The 18,259-nt window shown below is 46.3% G+C and overlaps 1 protein-coding gene across 6 annotated transcripts in view; it reads left to right on the plus strand.

Annotated features, from left to right (window-relative positions):
* Nucleotides 1-5,007: 5,007 nt before the first annotated feature.
* MOK (MOK protein kinase) overlaps nucleotides 5,008-18,259 on the plus strand; it is a 77,369-nt gene continuing 64,117 nt past the window's right edge. For 4 of the 6 annotated variants that reach the window (XM_032180533.2, XM_032180535.2, XM_058429445.1 and 1 more), the window contains exon 1: nucleotides 5,008-5,209. In XM_032180533.2, the coding sequence (XP_032036424.1) occupies nucleotides 5,203-5,209 (7 nt within the window). In that variant the 5' untranslated portion in view covers nucleotides 5,008-5,202. The remainder of the gene's footprint in view (nucleotides 5,210-18,259) is intronic. The other 2 variants (XR_009210228.1, XM_032180534.2) reach the window with 1 other exon arrangement.

Raw genomic sequence — 18,259 nt, forward strand, 5'->3', positions numbered from 1 at the left:
CCCGCCTCGGCCTCCCAAAGTGCTGGGATTACAAGCGTGAGCCACCGCGCCCGGCCACGCCTGGCTAATTTTTTTGTAGTTTTATTAGAGACGGGGTTTCACCATCTTGGCCAGGCTGGTCTTGAACTCCTGACCTTGTGATCCGCCAGCCTCAGCCTCCCAAAGTGCTGGGATTACAGGCGTGAGCCACCGCACCTGGCCAATTTTTATATTTTTTGTATTATTGTTATTTTTTGAGACAACGGCTCTCTCCTGTTGCCCAAGCTGGAGGTCAGTGGTACAAACATGGCTTATTGCAGCCTCGACTTCCCAGGCTCAGCTGATTCTCCCACTTTAGCCTTCTGAGTAGCTGGGACTACAGGCACCTGCCAGCAAGCCCAGCTAATTTTTTGTATTTTTAGTAGATAAGGGGTTTCACCATGTTGCCTCGGCTGGTCTCGAACCCCTGAGCTCAAGCCATCCGCTTGCCTCAGCCTCCTAAAGTGCTGGGATTACAGCTGTGAGCCACTATTTCTGGCCAGGAAACCTTTTCTTACACTTAAAAAATTCTAAATGTATTTCTTTGAGTTCCTTTTTCTCAGAAACCGACACAGACTTCTTCGCAGACTGAATTTTACCTATTTTTGCAACCACACTAGACTGGGATCTAATTTCTAGTGCTTGGTTAACTACCACCCTTCATGTTAATTTCAGTGGCTAATGTTTTTGCTCCTCCTTATTTAATATCCTTGTTCAAGCTTAGTTTTCCCTGAGACATGTTTATTATTTTACAAAATCAATCGAATTTCTAATATCTTCAGGTAGATTTGCATTTCACCCACTTTAACAGTGTTAACACGTTTGAAATGTCTGTCATCCCTAGCTTTTCTGACTTGTTTGCTGGTTTGAACCTTAATTCAGATGCTCAGCAGAAGGAAATAGGTTGTCTGCTAAACATAGCCACATGGCTGAATCCCTTGACACTGGCAAAGAGGGAAAAACTAATGCTAGAATATGGGATGAACTGTCTGAGGAAGTTTTAGAATGATTCAAAAAGCTCAAGTGGTTATAATTAGGTAGTGTTCATACAGTTTTAAAAGCGGAGCTCTGGGGCTGGGCGCGGTGGCTCACGCCTGTAATCCCAGCACTTTGGGAGGTTGAGGCAGGTGGATCACCTGAGGTCAGGAGTTCGAGACCAGTCTGACCAATATGGTGAAACCCCATCTCTACTAAAAATACAAAAATTAGCCAGGTGTGGTGGCATGTGCCTGTAGTCCCAGCTAGTCAGGGGGCTGAGACAGGAGAATTGCTTGAATCTGGGAGGTGGAGGTTGCAGTGAGCCGAGATCAAGCCACCATACTCTAGCCTGCATGACAGAGCGAGACTGTCTCAAAAAAATAAATAAATAAATAAAAAATAATAAAATAAAAAAAAAGCGGAGCTCTGAGATGCATGGTGGTTCCATTTCACAAGCGTTTCCTGAGCATGTAATATATGCTGAGCTCCTGGCTCTGGGTGAGCTGGGCAGGTGAGAGGCTTGGGGTGAAGACCCTCTCTAGAGGAGTTCACAGCCTGGTGCTTCTTATCTGTCCATTCAGGGTTGGAGTGGCCCAGCTAGGCAGATGCTGAGGCCACCCGGCTGAAGCCTGAGCAGGCGGACCCCTCCGCTGATGTTCGAGCGTGTTTACCACAGGAAGAGAAGCTCTCCAGCAACTGTTCCTTCTTTTCAAAGCAGCATTTCCTATTTCATTCAGAATTAAAGAAAGAATAAGGAATTCTCTAGGCCAGTGGTTCTCAAAATATGGCCACTGGTGCAGCATCACCTGGAATTTTGATAGAGCTGCAAGTTATCCCCCATTCCAGACTTACAGATTTAGAAATAATGGGGGTGGAGATCCCTGATCGAATGGAACATCTGGAGTTCGTCCCCTCACCCAACCCTACGATACACTTGGAACAAGGGTGCTCAGCCAGAGGGGCAGGTGAGGCCGCAAGTCCAGCTGCCCCTGTTCACATAAGTAAGCACGTAGACTGTGTCTACCCACGGGGGCACCTTGCTCTAAATCATCAGCCCAATCAGGACCAACATGGTCTCTACAATTTCACTTCTGAGAACCACTTGTCCACAATGAAGGTAAACAGAAAATCCATCAGCACCTGGTGAATTGGGAAACAATGGGGCTCTCACTTGCTAAATGCATTCACCTGTTCACCTATTAAATACACTCTGCCCTGCAGAGTTGAGAAAAGACAAATGAGGGGCCCAAGGAACTTAGAACCCACCTGGTTAGAAGAAACTAACATGCAAGAGACAGGGATAGAAAGATAAATGTGACATAAGGGCAAGCCCCCAAATAAGAAAGAACACAAGAAGAGAAGAAGGGATAGATCAAATCCTAGTGGTCTGGAGAGATTAGATGTGGCTTCTCAAAGCCAACAACGATAGCATCACCAACAATAATACACCAGCAATAATCACTATTTATTTTTACAACTTTTTTATTGAGAGAAAATTTACACAACATAAAATTCACCATTGTAACCATTTATTTATTATTTTTTGAGATGGAGTCTTGCTCTGTCGCCCAGGCTGGAGTGTAGTGGCACGATCTCAGCTCACTGTAGCCTCCACCTACTGGGTTCAAGTGATTCTCCTGCCTCAGCTTCCCAAGTAGCTGGGACTACAGGCATGCGCCAACATGCCAAGCTAAGTTGCTTTTTTTTTTTGAGAAGGAGTCTCCCGCTGTTGTCCAGGCTAGAGTGCAGTGGTGTGATCTCTGCTCGCTGCAACCTCTGCCTCCTAGGTTCAAGTGATTCTCCCACCTCAGCCTCCTGAGTAGCTGGGATTACAGGAGCGCATCACCACGCCTGGCTAATTTTTGTATTTTTAGTGGAGACAGGGTTTCACCATGTTGGTTGGCCGGGCTGGTCTCGAATTCCTGATCTCAGTTGGTCCATCCTCCTCGGCCTCCCAAAGTGCTGGGATTACAGGTGTGAGGCACCACGCCTGGCCGGTTTTGTGTTTTATTTATTTGCTTTTTTAGATGGAGTCTCACTCTGTTGCCCAGGCTGGCGTGCAGTGGTGCAATCTTGGCTCACTGCAACTTCCGCCTCCCGAGTTCAAGCAATTCTCTGCCTCAGCCTCCCTAGTAGCTGGGATTACAGGTGCCTGCCACCACGCCCGGCTCATTTTTCTATTTTCAGTAGAGATGGGATTTCACCATCTTGGCCAGGCTAGTCTTGAACTCCTGACGTGGTGATCCACCCGCCTCAGCCTCCCAAAGTGCCGGGATTACAGGTGTGAGCCACTGTGCCCAGCCGTTTTGTATTTTTTTTAGTAGAGACGGGGTTTCCCCATGTTGGCCAGGCTGGTCTCGAACTCCTGGACTCAAGTGATCTGCCTGCCTCGGCCTCCCAAAGTGCTGGGATTGCAGGCGTGAGCCATCGCGACCGGCCGCTTTCTCTTTCTTTCGAGACAGGGTCTTGCTTTGTCACCCAGGCTGGAGTGCAGTGGTGCTATCATAGCTCACTGAGCCTAGAACTCCTGGTCTCAAGCGATCCCCCCGCCTTATTCTCCTGAATAGCTGAGTTTACAGGCATGTGCCACTGTGCCCGGCTTTTTTTTTTTTTTTTGGAGTCTCTTGCTCTGTCGCCCAGGCTGGAGTGCAGGTGGTGCAATCTCGGCTCGCTGCCTGCTCCGCCTCCCGGATTCACGCCATTCTCCGGACTCAGCCTCCGGAGTAGCTGGGACTATAGCGCCCGCCACTACGCCCGGCTAATTTTTTTTGTATTTTTAGTAGAGGCGGGGTTTCACCGTGTTAGCCAGGATGGTCTGGATTTCCTGACCTCGTGATCTGCCCGCCTCGGCCTCCCAAAGTGCTGGGATTACAGGCGTGAGCCACCGCGCCCGGCACTTTTTTTTTTTTTTTTTTTTAAGTAGAGAAGTGGGGTTTCTCTATGTTGCCCACGCTGGCCTTGAATTTCTGGGCTCAAGCGATCCTCTTGCCTCGGCCTTCCAAAGTGCTGGGATTACAAGTGTGAGCCACCACAGCTGGCCAATTCAGTCTTAAACCAATTTTCTGAGGCTTTGTTTTGGCAAGGCTACCTATCTGTTTTAAAAATAAACGATGTATTTTAGTAAAAGGAAAAAAAAAATGGAAGGAGGAAAAAACAGGGTTTCGATCTCATGGAATAATTATAAGGATAATCTAATGAGCTTCATAAAATACTATACCCATACCTAGTATGGTTGTTATTTTACTGTTTTGTCAGGGTCCAGAGAACTAGGCCACTGCGTTGCTTAGGCATCGTGTCTGCACATAGTTAATTCCGGTGTACATTCATTTATCTTTACACTAGAATGTTAGTTTCAAGAACTCAGTCACCTCGTCTACACTGTCCTCCTTTAAATCCCCAATGCCTGCGACAGTTCCTGGGGCAAAAACAAATGCTTGTTGGATTAAAAAGAAAAACTGAGCCGGGCGCGGTGGCTCACGCCTGTAATCCTAGCACTTCGGGAGGCCGAGGCGGGCGGATAACCTGAGGTTAGGAGTTCGAGACCAGCCTGACATGGTGAAACCCCGTCTCTACTAAAAATACAAAAACAGCCGGGTGTAGTGGTGGGCGCCTGTAATCCCAGCTACTCGGGAGGCTGAGGCAGGAGAATCGCTTGAATCCGGGAGGCGGAGGTTGCAGTGAGCCGAGATCACGCCATTGCACCCCAACCTGGGCAACAGAGCGAGACTCTGTCTCAGAAAAAAAAAAAAAATTCGTATAGAAGCTCTCAAACCCAATTAAAGCTCAAGGCTGTCGTCCACGTAGTGGGTTCCAAATCGCTAAGTTCCCAGGCCAGCAGGGAAAGCGAGCCGGGAAAGGTCGCCTGTGCGCGAAGACGGGGAATTGCACAGTATTCACATGGAAGTGGAGGAGAGGTTGCTTAGCAACCCGGCTGAGGGGGACGGGCTGCACTGCGCACGCGTACGCGGGCGGGGCATCTTGCGCATGCGCGAGCGACAGCTCGTGGCGTTCAGGGCCTGACGGTTACTAGGGTGACAGGGACACAACATGGCGGCTGGATCCTAACGCTCTCCTTGGAGGGACCACCACGGAGATCCTAGTGCGGGACCCCGCCTCAGGGAAGTGGAAAGCAGGGGGACAACCTTCCTGCCTCTTTCTTTTCCGTCCAGTGTCGGCAAGGGGTTGTCGCCGGCTTCAGCATCCAAGATGAAGGGTGAGTGGGGCCGGGGACGGGGGCAGGGACTAGAGAGCGAGTGGCGGGGGAGGGAGGGACTGGGGGAGCTTGAGGAGCTTGAGGGGCCTGTGGGGCCGGCGGGGCCGGGCGTCGTCGCCTCCTGCCGTGGCTCGGCAGGCCCGGGAGGCTCCGCTTGTGGGCCCCGAATCCCCCTGGGCTGTAAGAAGCCGGTGCCCCTGGGGGAAGCTCGAGGGGTTGGGGCTAGGTTGGGAACTTTGGGGTCTCGGAGAGCTGACGCGAGTCCCGCTCAGGTATATTTTGGTGCAGGTGCGTGCTTCTTACATTGGAGTTTAGGGAGTTGAGTGTGATTCATTTTATTTTATTTTAAATGCTGGCTTGAACCTGACACTCTTTTCCTGAACATTCGGCAGAAAACGCAGGGAGCGCTTACAGCGTGGCTTCCTGCCTTTTCATGATACTGGTTTAGTGTCCAATTGAGAGGAAAGCTGGGCTGTGTGCTTTATTTTATTTTTTGGGTCAAGCAGTAGTGTTTCATAGGAACCACTTTTTAATAGTAATTTTGAAGCAACCTTTTAGTTAAAAGCTGTTACTTCAAAGTTGGGAGATGAGGTAGTCATTCTAGAAAATGTAACGGGTAAAAAAATTTCCTTTAGTAGGATTTGTGGATTATTGACAATCCAAGTGCAACCAGCTAGAATGATGTTTTTTTAAATTATTATTACTGTACAGATATAATTGTTTATGGTTGTGAACCAGAGGTGCAGTAAAAATTCAGACCTTTGCTGTGAAAATACTATGTTAGGAGTAGTTATAATGTTAAATTTGCATTTATCCTAATTGTCAATGGTGTATGTTGCATAACATTTAAAATAATTCATCTCATTCACCCTTTACTAGGCATTTTTATTTTTATTTGCTTTTGTTGGATGTTGTTTAATGTTTACCTTTTTCATTAATGCACTACAAAGCTGTGGTTAGAATCCAAGGTCTACAAAAGACTATACTTTTACCTGCAGTGCAGACTATGTATACTGCACATATTTTGTACTATATTCCTTTTTTTCTTCCCATCTGTTTGTTTTGAAAATTTTCAGATGTACAGGAAAGTTGCAAGAGCAGTACATTGAATATTTATAAACCCATCCTTCACTTAGATGCACCATTTTGCCTTATTTTTGTGTGCTCGCTTTCGCTCTGGTGTTTTCTGTCTCCCATTTACGTATTTATTTTCACTGGACCTTTCAAGAGTTAGTTGTAGACTACTACTAATTCACCACTTCTTTTAGCAGTTATCTGCCAAGAATAAGGACATTCTGCTACATCATCACATTACAAATAACACATTTAGAAAATTTAACAATGATACAATACTCTAATATACAGTCCATATTTCAGTTTTTCCATTTATCCCAATAACATCTGTTATAGTTGTTTATATTTGTTCTACTCTCCAATCAAGAATCACAAATTACATTCTGTTGTCATATGTCTTTGGTCTCTTTTAATATGGTGTCCCTGCCTTTTGTGTCTTTCATGACAATGATATTTTCATTTTTATTTTTGGCTGTCCTCTGTAGGTGAAATGACATTTTTAAAGAATCCAGCCCAGGGGTTTTGCAGAATATCTCTCAATTTGGATTTGTCTGATTGTCGCCTCACGATTAGCTTCAGCTTAAATGTTTTTACCAGGAATATGTGAGAGGCAACATTGTGTCTCTGTCAGTGTGGCCCTTCCAGAGTGCCTGACGTCAGCTCGTCGCAGTTTTGCTGAAGTTAGATTTAATCATTTGATTTATTTATCTACCTTCTTTTTTTTTTTTTGACAGGCTCGCTCTGTGTCACCCAGGCTGGAGTGCAGTGGTGCAATCTTGGCTCACTGCAACCTCTGCCTCTCGGGTTCAAGTGATTCTCCCGCCTCAGCCTCCCAAGTAGCTGAGATTACAGGTGTGCACCACTACGCCCAGCTAACTTTTATTTTTTGGTAGAGACGGGGTTTCAACATGTTGGCCAGGCTGGTCTCGAACTCCTGACATCAAGCGATCCACCTGCCTTGGCCTCCCAAAGTGTTAGAATTACAGACGTGAGCCACCGTGCTCGGCCTTCCTCTTAGACTCTTCATACCCCACTACCTAGAGGCATCACTCTCAGTAATTTACTCTCTCTCTATAATATATGTAAATATATAAATGTGTATTTCTCCGTTTTTAAAAGACTAATGTTAGCACTACATGTGTATACCTATATGGAAATATGTATATGTGGGGGCCGGGCACAGTGGCTCACACCTGTAATCCCAGCACTTTGGGAGGCCGAGGCGGGCGGATCATGAGTTCAGGAGATCAAAACCATCCTGGCTAACATGGTGAAACCCTGGCTCTACTAAAAATACAAAAAATTAGCTGGGCGTGGTGGCGGGTGCCTGTAGTCCCAGCTACTCGGGAGGCTGAGGCAGGAGAATGGCATGAACCCGGGAGGTGGAGCTTGCAGTGAGCCGAGATGATGCCACTGCACTCCAGCCTGGGCAACAAAGCAAGAGACTCCGTCTCAAAAAAAAAAAAAAGAAAATATGTATATATGTGTATATATATAAAATTTACATTTGTGGGCCGGGCGCAGTGGCTCACATCTGTAATCCCAGCACTTTGAGAGGCTGAGGTGGGTGGATCACTTGAGGTCAGGAGTTCGAGACCAGCCTGGCCAACGTGGTGAAGCCCCATCTCTACTAAAAATACAAAAATTAGTCGGGCGTGGTGGCAGCTGTCTGTAATCCCAGCTACTTGGGAGGCTGAGGCAGGGGAATCGCTTGAATCTGGGAGGTGGGGTTGCAGTGAGCCGAGATCACACTACTGCACTCCAGCCTGGGCAACAGAGCAAAAAAAAAAAAAGCATATGTGTGTATACATATAAAATTTACATTTATGGGACGGGTGCAGTGGCTCATGCCTGTAATCCCAGCACTTCGGGAGGCCGAGGTTGGCTGATCACTTGAAGTCACGAGTTCGAGACCAGCCTGGCCAATGTCGTGAAACCCCGTCTCAACCAAAAAATACAAAAAAAAAACAAAACAAAACACAAAAAATGTACATTTATGATTTACTTCTTGTAAACTTTTGTTTTTAAAATATATTTAGTATTGTTTGGTATGTTCTTTTAGATGGTCATTTTGGTAGTTTTTGGTTACTTGGTTTAGTGGTGACATCTTTATTCTCCATTTCTTCCTTCTACCTTAAAATCCACTCTAAGAATTATTGTAACCTTTTATCCCCCTGGTTTACATCCTGATCATTAAATAAATGATTTAAAAATAGTTAACAATGGAGAGAATATTCCAGAACTGGAAATCACAGAGGCAGAGTTATAGAAGTAGAATGATCAGGAAAAGTGAGTAATGAGTAATGGTGAAATTGGATCCATAGCTTGGGGTCAGAGCGGGGCTGGGAATGCTAGATTATTACAGGGGTCTTTCAGGATTTTCTAGGTATATTTTTGTACTTGTTTTCTAGGTGATGCCCATGTATTTAGGGGTGTGTAATTCTGTGGAGTATTCCTGTCCTTCTTTTTATTTGGCATCATTTGCAACAGTAGAGAGCAAAGAGTGACACAGTGCAGTTGATAAGAGCGTGGGCTTTGGAACTGGGTGGGCATGGCAGCTTCAGGCATGTTACTTTTTTTTCTTATACTGCTTTTCTTCATTGTTCCGGTTATCTATTGCTGCGTAACAGATCACTTCAATTTTGTGGCTTAAAGGAACAACAGTCTTTCTTGTGGTTCTTCAGGTTGCCTGTATTCAACTAGGCAGGTCTTACTGGAAGTCTCTCATGCAGTCAGATGGTGGCTGGAGCTGAAGTCATCTTAAAAGTTTTTTATTTTGAGATGGAGTCTCGCTCTGTTGGCCAGGCTGGAATGAGTACAGTGGCATAATCTTGGCTCACTGCAACCTCTGCCTCCTGGGTTCAAGCGATTCTCCTGTCTCAGCCTCCTGTGTAGCTGGGATTTTAGGTGCACCACCACACCTGGCTAATTTTTGTATTTTGAGTAGAGACGGGGTTTCACCATGTTGGTTAGGCTGGTCAGGAACTCCTGACCTCAGGTGATCCACCTGCCTTGGCCTTCCAAAGTGCTGAGATTACAGGTGTGAGCCAGTGTGCCCAGCCTACATTCATCTTTAAACGGGGATGATAATACCAATCACATAGCATTGTTTCAAAGATTAGTGAAATCATCTACGTAAAGCTCATAGCACAGTGTCTGGTACATGATAAATTGTGAATGAATTATTATTTGCTATTTCAGCAGATGGAAGGCAGGGATATAAAAAGGCAAAGAATGAAAACATCAGTCAGATCCTTACTTGGAAAAGTTCCCCCTTATTTAGTCTAGTTGAAGTACCACTCTTTTTTCCTGTCTGAACTTTCTTTTTTCTTTTCTTTTCTTTTTTGTTTGAGATAGAGTCTGTTGCCCAGGCTGGAGTGCTGTGGTGTAGTCACAGCTCACAGCAGCCTCCATCTCCTGGGCTCAGGCAATCCTCTCACCTCAGCCTGCTGAGTAGTTAGGACCACAGGCATGTGCCTCCTCGCCCGGCTAATTTTTTTTTTTTTTTTTTTGGCGGAGATGGGGTTTTGCTGTGTTGCCCAGCCCAGGCTTAAATTTTTTTTTTTTTTTTTTGAGATGGAGTCTTGCCCCGTTGCCTAGGCTGGAGTCCAGTGGCGCGATCTCGGCTCACTGCAATCTCCACCTCCCGGGTTCAAGTGATTCTTCTGCCTCAGCTTCCCAAGTAGCTGGGATTACGGGCGCCTGCCAACATACCTAGCTAATTTTTGTATTTTTAGTAGAGATGGGGTTTCACCATGCTGGCCAGGCTGGTCTCGAACTCCTGACCTCAGGCAGTCTGCCCGCCTTGGCCTCCCAAAGTGCTGGGATTACATGCCTGAGCCACTGCGCCCGGCTGCCCAGTCTTGTTTTTAATTGTTTACTAGAGATGGAGGTCTCCCTACATTGCCCAGGCTGGTCTTGAACTCCTGGATTATAGGCATGAGCCACTGTGCCTGGTCCTGTCTCAACTTTTTAATGAATTATTCAAAACATACCTATAAAAAGAGAAAAGTGGCCAGGCATGGTGGCTTATATCTGTAAACCCAGCACTTTGGGAGGCTGAGGCAAGAGATTGCTTAAATCCAGGAGTCTGAGACCAGCCTGGGCAACATGACGAGACTCTGTCTCTACTAAACAAAAAATTGGCCAAGCATGGCAGTGCATGCCTGTGGTCTCAGGTACTCGGGAGGCTGAGGCAGAAGCATTGCTTGAACCCAGGAGTTTCAGGCTGTAGTGAGCTGGGATCACACCACTGCTCTCCAGCCTGGATGTCAAAGGAAGACCCTGTTTCAAAAAAATAAAACAAAAACCCAGAGAAGTTACACTCTGAAGACGGTAACAGTTTGCTATTATATCAGAGAGAATTTTTTTTTTTTTTTTTTGTAGAGTCTCACTCTGTTGCCCAGGCTAGAGTGCAGTGGCATGATCTTGGCTCACTGCAGCCTCTGCCTCCAGGGTTCAAGCAATTCTCATGCATCAGCCTCCCGAGTAGCTGGGATTATAGGTGCACACCACCACACCTGGCTAATTTTTGTAGTTTTAGTAGAGATGGGGTTTCACCATGTTGGCTAGGTTGGTCTCGAACTCCTGACCTCAGGTGATCCGCCTGCCTCGGCTTCCCAAAGTGCTGGGATTACAGGCGTGAGCCACTGCGTCCGGCCCAGAGAGAATTTTTAAAAGTATCTGTTGTAATTACAATGAGGTTTAAACTGTTTTTTTTTTTCCACCATGGGAAGAGTTAAGTAGTTTGTCTTTCTTAAATGCTGGTGTGTCCGGAATTGGTGGGTTCTTGGTCTCACTGACTTCAAGAATGAAATCTCGGACCCTCGCAGTGAGTGTTACAGTTCTTAAAGGCAGTGTGTCCAGAGTTTGCTCCTTCCGATGTTCAGATGTGTTCAGAGTTTCTTCTGGTGGGTTCGTGGTCTCGCTGACTTCAGGAGTGAAGCTGTAGACCTTGGCGGTGAGTGTTACAGCTCTTAAGGTGGCGTGTCTGGAGTTGTTCGTTCCTTGCAGTGGGTTCGTGGTCTTGCTGGCCTCAGGAGAGAAGCTACAGACCTTCGCGGTGAGTGTTACAGGTCATAAAGGCAGTGTGGACGCAAAGAGTGAGCAGCAGCAAGATTTATTGCAAAGAGTGAAAGAACAAAGCTTCTCCAGGGTGGAAGGGGACCCAAGTGGGTTGCCATTGCTGACTTGGGCAGCCTGTTTTTTTTCCCTTATCTGGCCCCACCCACATCCTGCTGATTGGTCCATTTTACAGAGAGCTGATTGGTCTGTTTTACAGAGAGCTGATTGGTCCGTTTCGACAGGGTGCTGATTAGTGCGTTTACAATCCCTGAGCTAGACACAAAAGTTCTCCAAGTCCTCACTAGATCAGCTAGACACAGAGCACTGATTGGTGCATTTACAAACCTTGAGCTAGACACAGGGTGCTGATTGGTGTGTTTACAAACTTTGAGCTAGACACAGAGTGCTGATTGGTCTATTTACAATCTTTTAGCTAGACATAAAGTTGCTGCAAGTCCCCACCAGATTAGCTGGATACAGAGTGCTGATTGGTGCATTTAGAAACCTTGAGCTAGACACAGAGTGCTGATTGGCGTATTTACAATCCCTTAGCTAGACATAAAGGTTCTCCAAGTTCCCACTAGACCCAGGAGCCCAGCTGGCTTCACCTAGTGGATCCTGCACCAGGGCCGCAGGTGGAACTGCCGCCAGTCCCGCACTGTGCCCCTGCATCCCTCAGCCCTTGGGCAGTCGATGGGACCGGGTGCCCTGGAGCAGGGGAGGGGAAGGCTCGGGCTGCGCAGGAGCCCACAGCGGGGGTTGGGAGGCTCAGGCATGGCGGGCTGCAGGTCCTGAGTCCTGCCCTGTGGGGAGGCAGCTGAGGCCCAGAAAGAATTCGACTGCAGCGCCAGTGGGCCAGCAGTGCTGGGGGACCCGGTGTACCCTCTGCAGCTGCTGGCCCAGATGCTAAACCCCTCACTGCCCGGGGCCAGCAGCACCGGCCGGCCGCTCCAAGTGCAGGGCCTGCTGAGCCCACGCCCACCCGAAACTCATGCTGGCCCACAAGCGCCACGTGCAGCCCCGGTTCCGCCGGCGACTCTCCCTCCACACCTCCCAGCAAGCTGAGGGAGCCGGCTCCGGCCTCGGCCAGCCCAGGGAGGGGCTCCCACAGTGCAGCAGCGGGCTGAAGGGCTCCTCAAGGGCGGCCAGAGTGGGTACTGAGGTCGAGGAGGCACCGAGAGCAAGCAAGGGCTGTGAGGGCTGCCAGCACACTGTCACCTCTCACACTAGTATTTTCATGGAATCATAAAAGGTACCTCAAATAATACTTTTCATCTCCTTCTGTGAGCATCAACTTTTGTTTTTATTTTATTTATTTATTATTGTTATTATTATTTTTGAGACGGAGTCTTGCACTGTTGACCAGGCTGGAGTGCAATGGTGCGATCTCAGCTCACTGCAAGCTCTGCCTCCTGGGTTCACGCCATTCTCCTCCCTCAGCCTCTGGAGTAGCTGGGACTACAGGCACCCGCCACCATGCCCCGCCAATTTTTTGTACTTTTAGTAGAGATGGGGTTTCACCATGTTAGCCAGGATGGTCTTGATCTCCTGACCCCGTGATCTGCCTGCCTCGGCCTCCGAAAGTGCTGGGATTATAGGCGTGAGTCACCATGCCCAGCCTATTTATTATTATTTTTTTGAGACAGAGTCTCACTGTGTTGCCCAGGCTGGAGTGCAGTGGTGTGATTTTGGCTCACTGCAACCTCTGCCTCCTGGGTTCAAGGTATTCTCCCTCCTCAGCCTCCCAAGTAGATGGGACCACAAGTGCCCGCCACCATGCCTGGGTAATTTTTGTATTTTTAGTAGAGGCAGGGTTTCACCATATTGGCCAGGCTTGTCTTGATATCCTGACCTTGTTATCCCCCTGCCTCAGCCTCCCAAAGTGCTGGGATTACAGGTGTGAGCCATTTTATTTTATTTATTTATTATATATATATTTTTTTTAGAGATGAGGGTCTCACCATGTTGCCTAGACTGGTCTCAAAATCCTGGGGTCTGGTGGTCCTCCTGTCTCAGCCTTCCAATATGTTGGAATTACAGGTGTAAGCCACTGTGCCTGGCCACCTTCTGTTTTTATAAATAGATGCATTGTCTAGCAACTGTTTCTCTTGAAATAAAAACAAAATGAGGTAAACTTAATACTGGCTTTGTAATAAATCCAAACCATAGAAGGTTTTGAGTTAGCCTCAGGACCTTCCCCTATTTGCCACAGTAAATCCTGGTTAACATTTTCTTAGGTGGACGTTCATACATTTTCTATGCATATTTTTGTGTATATACACACACATTTATATATTGGTGTGTGTGTATATACATATAAATATATGGTTATTCCTTACACACCCAAAATCAAATGGGATTACATTAAATATGTTGTATTGTAGCTTGTAGGATGATGCATCTATGAAGATGTTTGAACATAGGTTTTTTCTTTTTTAATAGATGAGGTCTTGCTTTTTTTTTTTTTTTTTTTGAGACGTACTCTCAGTCTGTTGCCCAGGCTGGAGTGCAGTGGTGCGATTTTGGCTCACTGTACTCTCCACTTTCTGGGTTCAGGCGATTCTCCTGCCTCAGCCTCCCAAGTAGCTGAGATTACAGGCAGGCAGCACCACACCTGGCTAATTTTTGTATTTTTAGTAGAGACTCAGTTTTACCATGTTGGCCAGGCTGGTCTTGAACTCCTGACCTCGGGTGATCAACCCGTCTTGGTCTCCCAAAGTGCTGGGATTACAGGCGTGAGTCACCATGCCTGGCCAGGTGTCGCTATGTTGACTAGGCTGGTCATGAGCTCCTGATCTGAAGTGATCTTCCTGTCTTGCACTCCCAAAGTGTTAGGATTACAGATGTGAGCCATCGTGCTCAGTCCAGAACATAGATCTTTGAATAATTCTTCAAGTTTATTAGCAGTGGACTTGCTGGGTTAATAGGTGTAATTTCAATTTTAAAATTTTAAGAATATTTGAATAGTTTTGTGTTCTTTTGTTTTCACAATGTTTAGTAATTCAGGTCATAATTTTCCTCACTATATCAAATAATTAATTGTGTACAGCCCCTCTTCATTGAAGCTTCCTGACCTTGTTTTAGTAATTTGGTTTGAACTGCTTAATCTCTCGAAGAGATGGAAATTAGTAAGAAGCTGAAATCTTCTTCCTTGCATACTCTAGTTGTAGTCAGCAATTAACCTCCCACAATTCTTTTCCTCCCTCTACTGGTGAAGCCCCATAGCTCTGATGCCTGTCACCCACGCTGATTAAGAACTTTACAAACAGCACATGAATAAAAATGTTTGGACTTGAACGTGACAAGTTTTGCATTTCACAAAAAGTGAATTTGACCTTCATTTTCACTTGTTAAATAAGGCTTAAATTGCACTTCAACAAACAAGCCTTGGTTTAAAAAATGTGCATAGAATCTTAATACAGATGTATTCATTTATCTCCCTTGTTCTCCCTTTTTCATCCAGCTCTGTTATTTTAACCTCTCTTTGTCCTTGAGTCTGTTTTTCTTTTTGTTTTGGTGCTTGTTTACTATAATCCCAATAATGTGGGGCATGACGTTCATTTACAGTATCATAGCTCTGTGCCCTTCAGAGCTTTGTACTGTGCTTTATCTGCATTTCAGTGTTTCTTGTTTAATTTTGAAGGCCTGTGAAAATATGCCACATCTTGTTGGAGAGAACAGGAACTTTTGCCAGGTATTTTTTCATAGAGGTGGTTTCTTTTTTAATCCCTGCCTCTTATCCTTGTTTTATACCCCATGCTTTCTGCCTACTAGAAGAGCCATGAGGGAAACAAGTGACCCCTTTATCTACCAACAGACACCTCCAGTGCAGCAAGTTCCATTTATTGCTGGTTGTGATGGTTTAGAGCCAGCCTGGGACATTGGCACACACTGAATTTGTGTGCTGAAACCACTTTACAGTTCCCAGTTGACCTATTTTTTTAAAGCAAGTCTGCTTAATTTATCTGTGATGAAACACAAATTGGAATTTATTGTGTAAATTCCGTCTTCTCTTAAATCCGAATTCCTTAGTCCACAGCTTGACTTTCAGTGATTGACCTCCAATCCCTCCTTTGATTTTCTTTTTTTTTTCTTTTTGAGACAAGGTCTCTCTGTCTGTCACTCAGGCTGGAGTACAGTGGCACCATCATGGCTCACTGCAGCCTTGACTTCCCGGGCTCAGATGATTCTCCTATCTCAGCCTCCCAAGTAGCTGGGGCTATAGGCATGCATCACGACGCCTGACTAATTTTTTTTTTTTTTTTTTTTTTGAGACGGAGTCTCGCTCTGTCACCCTGGCTGGAGTGCAGTGGCGCTATCTTGGCTCACTTTCAGCTCCGCCTCCCGGGTTCATGCCATCTTCCTGCCTCAGCCTCCCGAGTAGCTGGGACTACAGGTGCCCGCCAGCACGCCCGGCTAATTTTTTGTATTTTTAGTAGAGACGGGGTATCACCATGTTAGCCAGGATGGTCTCCATCTCCTGACCTCGTGATCTGCCCGCCTCGGCCTCCCAAAGTGCTGGGATTACAGGCGTGAGCCACTGCGCCTGGCCTTGCCTGGCTAATTTTTTTGTATTTTTGGTAGAGACAAGATTTCACCATGTTTCCCAGGCTGGTCTGAAACTCCTGGGATCAGGCGATCTGCCTGCCTAAGCCTTCTAGAGTGCTGGGATTACAGGTGTGAGCTACCATGCCTGGCCCCTTCCTGTGATCTTTATGACTGTCTTCCTTTAAAAGGATACTGTAGTTTTAGACAGTTCATTTTAAGTTCATGTTTCTCGTGGCACTTAGCCAATACTTTCACTGATTTCTTAAAATTCTTGAAATGTTCACCTTTACACACATTTAAAGTAATGTGTATTCATTGCGAACGTTGAATAATGTAGATAATTATAATGAAGGAAATTTAAATCACCTTCAGTCCAACTCAGACATAGATACATTAAAAAATTTACATATTTATATTCAGTCTTTTTCTTTTTCTTTTCTTTTTTTTTTTTGAGATGGAGTCTCGCTCTGTCACCCAGGCTGGAGTGCAGTGGCGCGATCTCGGCTCACTGCAAGCTCTGCCTCCTGAGTTCACGCCATTCTCCTGCCTCAGCCTCCTGAGTAGCTGGGACTACAGGCGCCCGCCACCACGCCCACCTAATTTTTTGTATTTTTAGTAGAGACGGGGTTTTACTGTTTTAGCCGGGATGGTCTTGATCTCCTGACCTCATGATTCGCCTGCCTCGGCCTCCCAAAGTGCTGGGATTACAGGCATGAGCCACCGCACCCGGCTTTTGTTTTTTTTTTTGTGGTGGAGTTGTGCTCTTGTTGCCCAGGCTGGAGTCCAATGGCACTATGATCTTGGCTCACCGCAACCTCCACCTCCCAGGTTCAAGCAATTCTCCTGCCTCAGCTTCCCGAGTAGCTGGGATTACAGGCATGCACCAACATGCCCGGCTAATTTTGTATTTTTAGTAGAGACGGGGTTTCTCCATGTTGGTCAGGCCGGTCTCGAACTCCTGACCTCAGGTGATCTGCCCGCCTCGGCCTCCCAAAGTGCTGGGATTACAGGCGTGAGCCACTGTGCCCAGCTATATTCAGTCTTTTTCTGTGCATGTGTTGTGTGTATGATTATTATCATCCTTTTTTTCGCTTAACATGAAATTATGGCTGAACATTTTCCCATGTCATGAAATATTATTTGAAAGCGTCGTTATCAATGGTTACATAATATTTCAGTCTGTGGCTATTTCATAGCTTTTTAGAACATTTCCTTGATACTGGATATTTAAGTTTCTGGCATTCTTACTTTTGTGACACTGTGAATACCATCTTTGTTTATAAAGCTTTTTGTTTGTTCGTTTGTTTTTTGTTTTCGAGATGGAATCTAGCTCTGTCGCCCAGGCTGGAGTGCAGTGGCACAATCTCTGCTCACTGCAACCTCGGCCTCCCAGGTTCAAGAGATTCTCATGCCTCAGCCTTGCTAGCAGCTGGGATTGCAGGTGCGCACCACCCTCCTGGCTAATTTTTGTATTTTTAGTAGAGACGGGGTTTCATTATGTTGGCCAGGCTGGTTTGGAACCCTTGACCTCAGGTGATCTGCCCACCTCAGCCTGCCAAAGTGCTGGGATTACAGGCATGAGCAACCACACCTAGCCTCAATGTGGCTGTTAATGTACAGATTCACTTATATACAAATTGAATGATTTTAATACTAAAATAATATTTAATTCCCCAAGCTTTTTTTTTTTTTTCCTGTTGGTTTTTGTTTCTCTAAGTGTAATGGCACAAGAGAGAACAGATTGTAGACTTTTCCTTTAAGGGGTTTATGGCTTTATGAGGAGAAGGTGCATCGTGGAGCATGAGCAGTTCTGTAACAGGAGGACAAGGTGCACACAGAAGGAAGAAAGACATCTGCTTGAAGGCTTCCCAGGCCGGTCCTGGAAGATTGGAATCCAGAGCACCACGTATTCAGTATTATACACTATGTACTCCATAATTTGTTGTTGTTGTTTTTGTTTTTTGTTTTTTTGTTTTTTGAGACGGAGTCTCGCTCTGTCGCCCAGGCTAGAGTGCAGTGGCGCTATCTCGGCTCACTGCAAGCTCCACCTCCCGGGTTCACGCCATTCTCCTGCCTCAGCCTCCTGAATAGCTGGGACTACAGGTGCGTGCCACCATGCCCGGCTAATGTTTCACATTTTTAGTAGAGACGGGGTTTCACCGTGTTAGCCAGGATGGTCTCGATCTCCTGACCTCGTGATCCGCCTGCCTCGGCCTCCCAAAGTGCTGGGATTACAGGCTTGAGCCACCGTGCCCGGCCTTTAGGCTGTGACTTTTAATGTACCGATTTACTCATACACAAATTGAATGGTTAATGTTCCATTCCCCAAGCCTTTTTTGTTCGTTTTTACTATTTTTTTTTGTT

This window comes from Hylobates moloch, unplaced genomic scaffold (assembly GCF_009828535.3).
Source record: "Hylobates moloch isolate HMO894 unplaced genomic scaffold, HMol_V3 SCAFFOLD_16, whole genome shotgun sequence".
Classification (NCBI taxonomy): Eukaryota; Metazoa; Chordata; class Mammalia; order Primates; family Hylobatidae; genus Hylobates; species Hylobates moloch.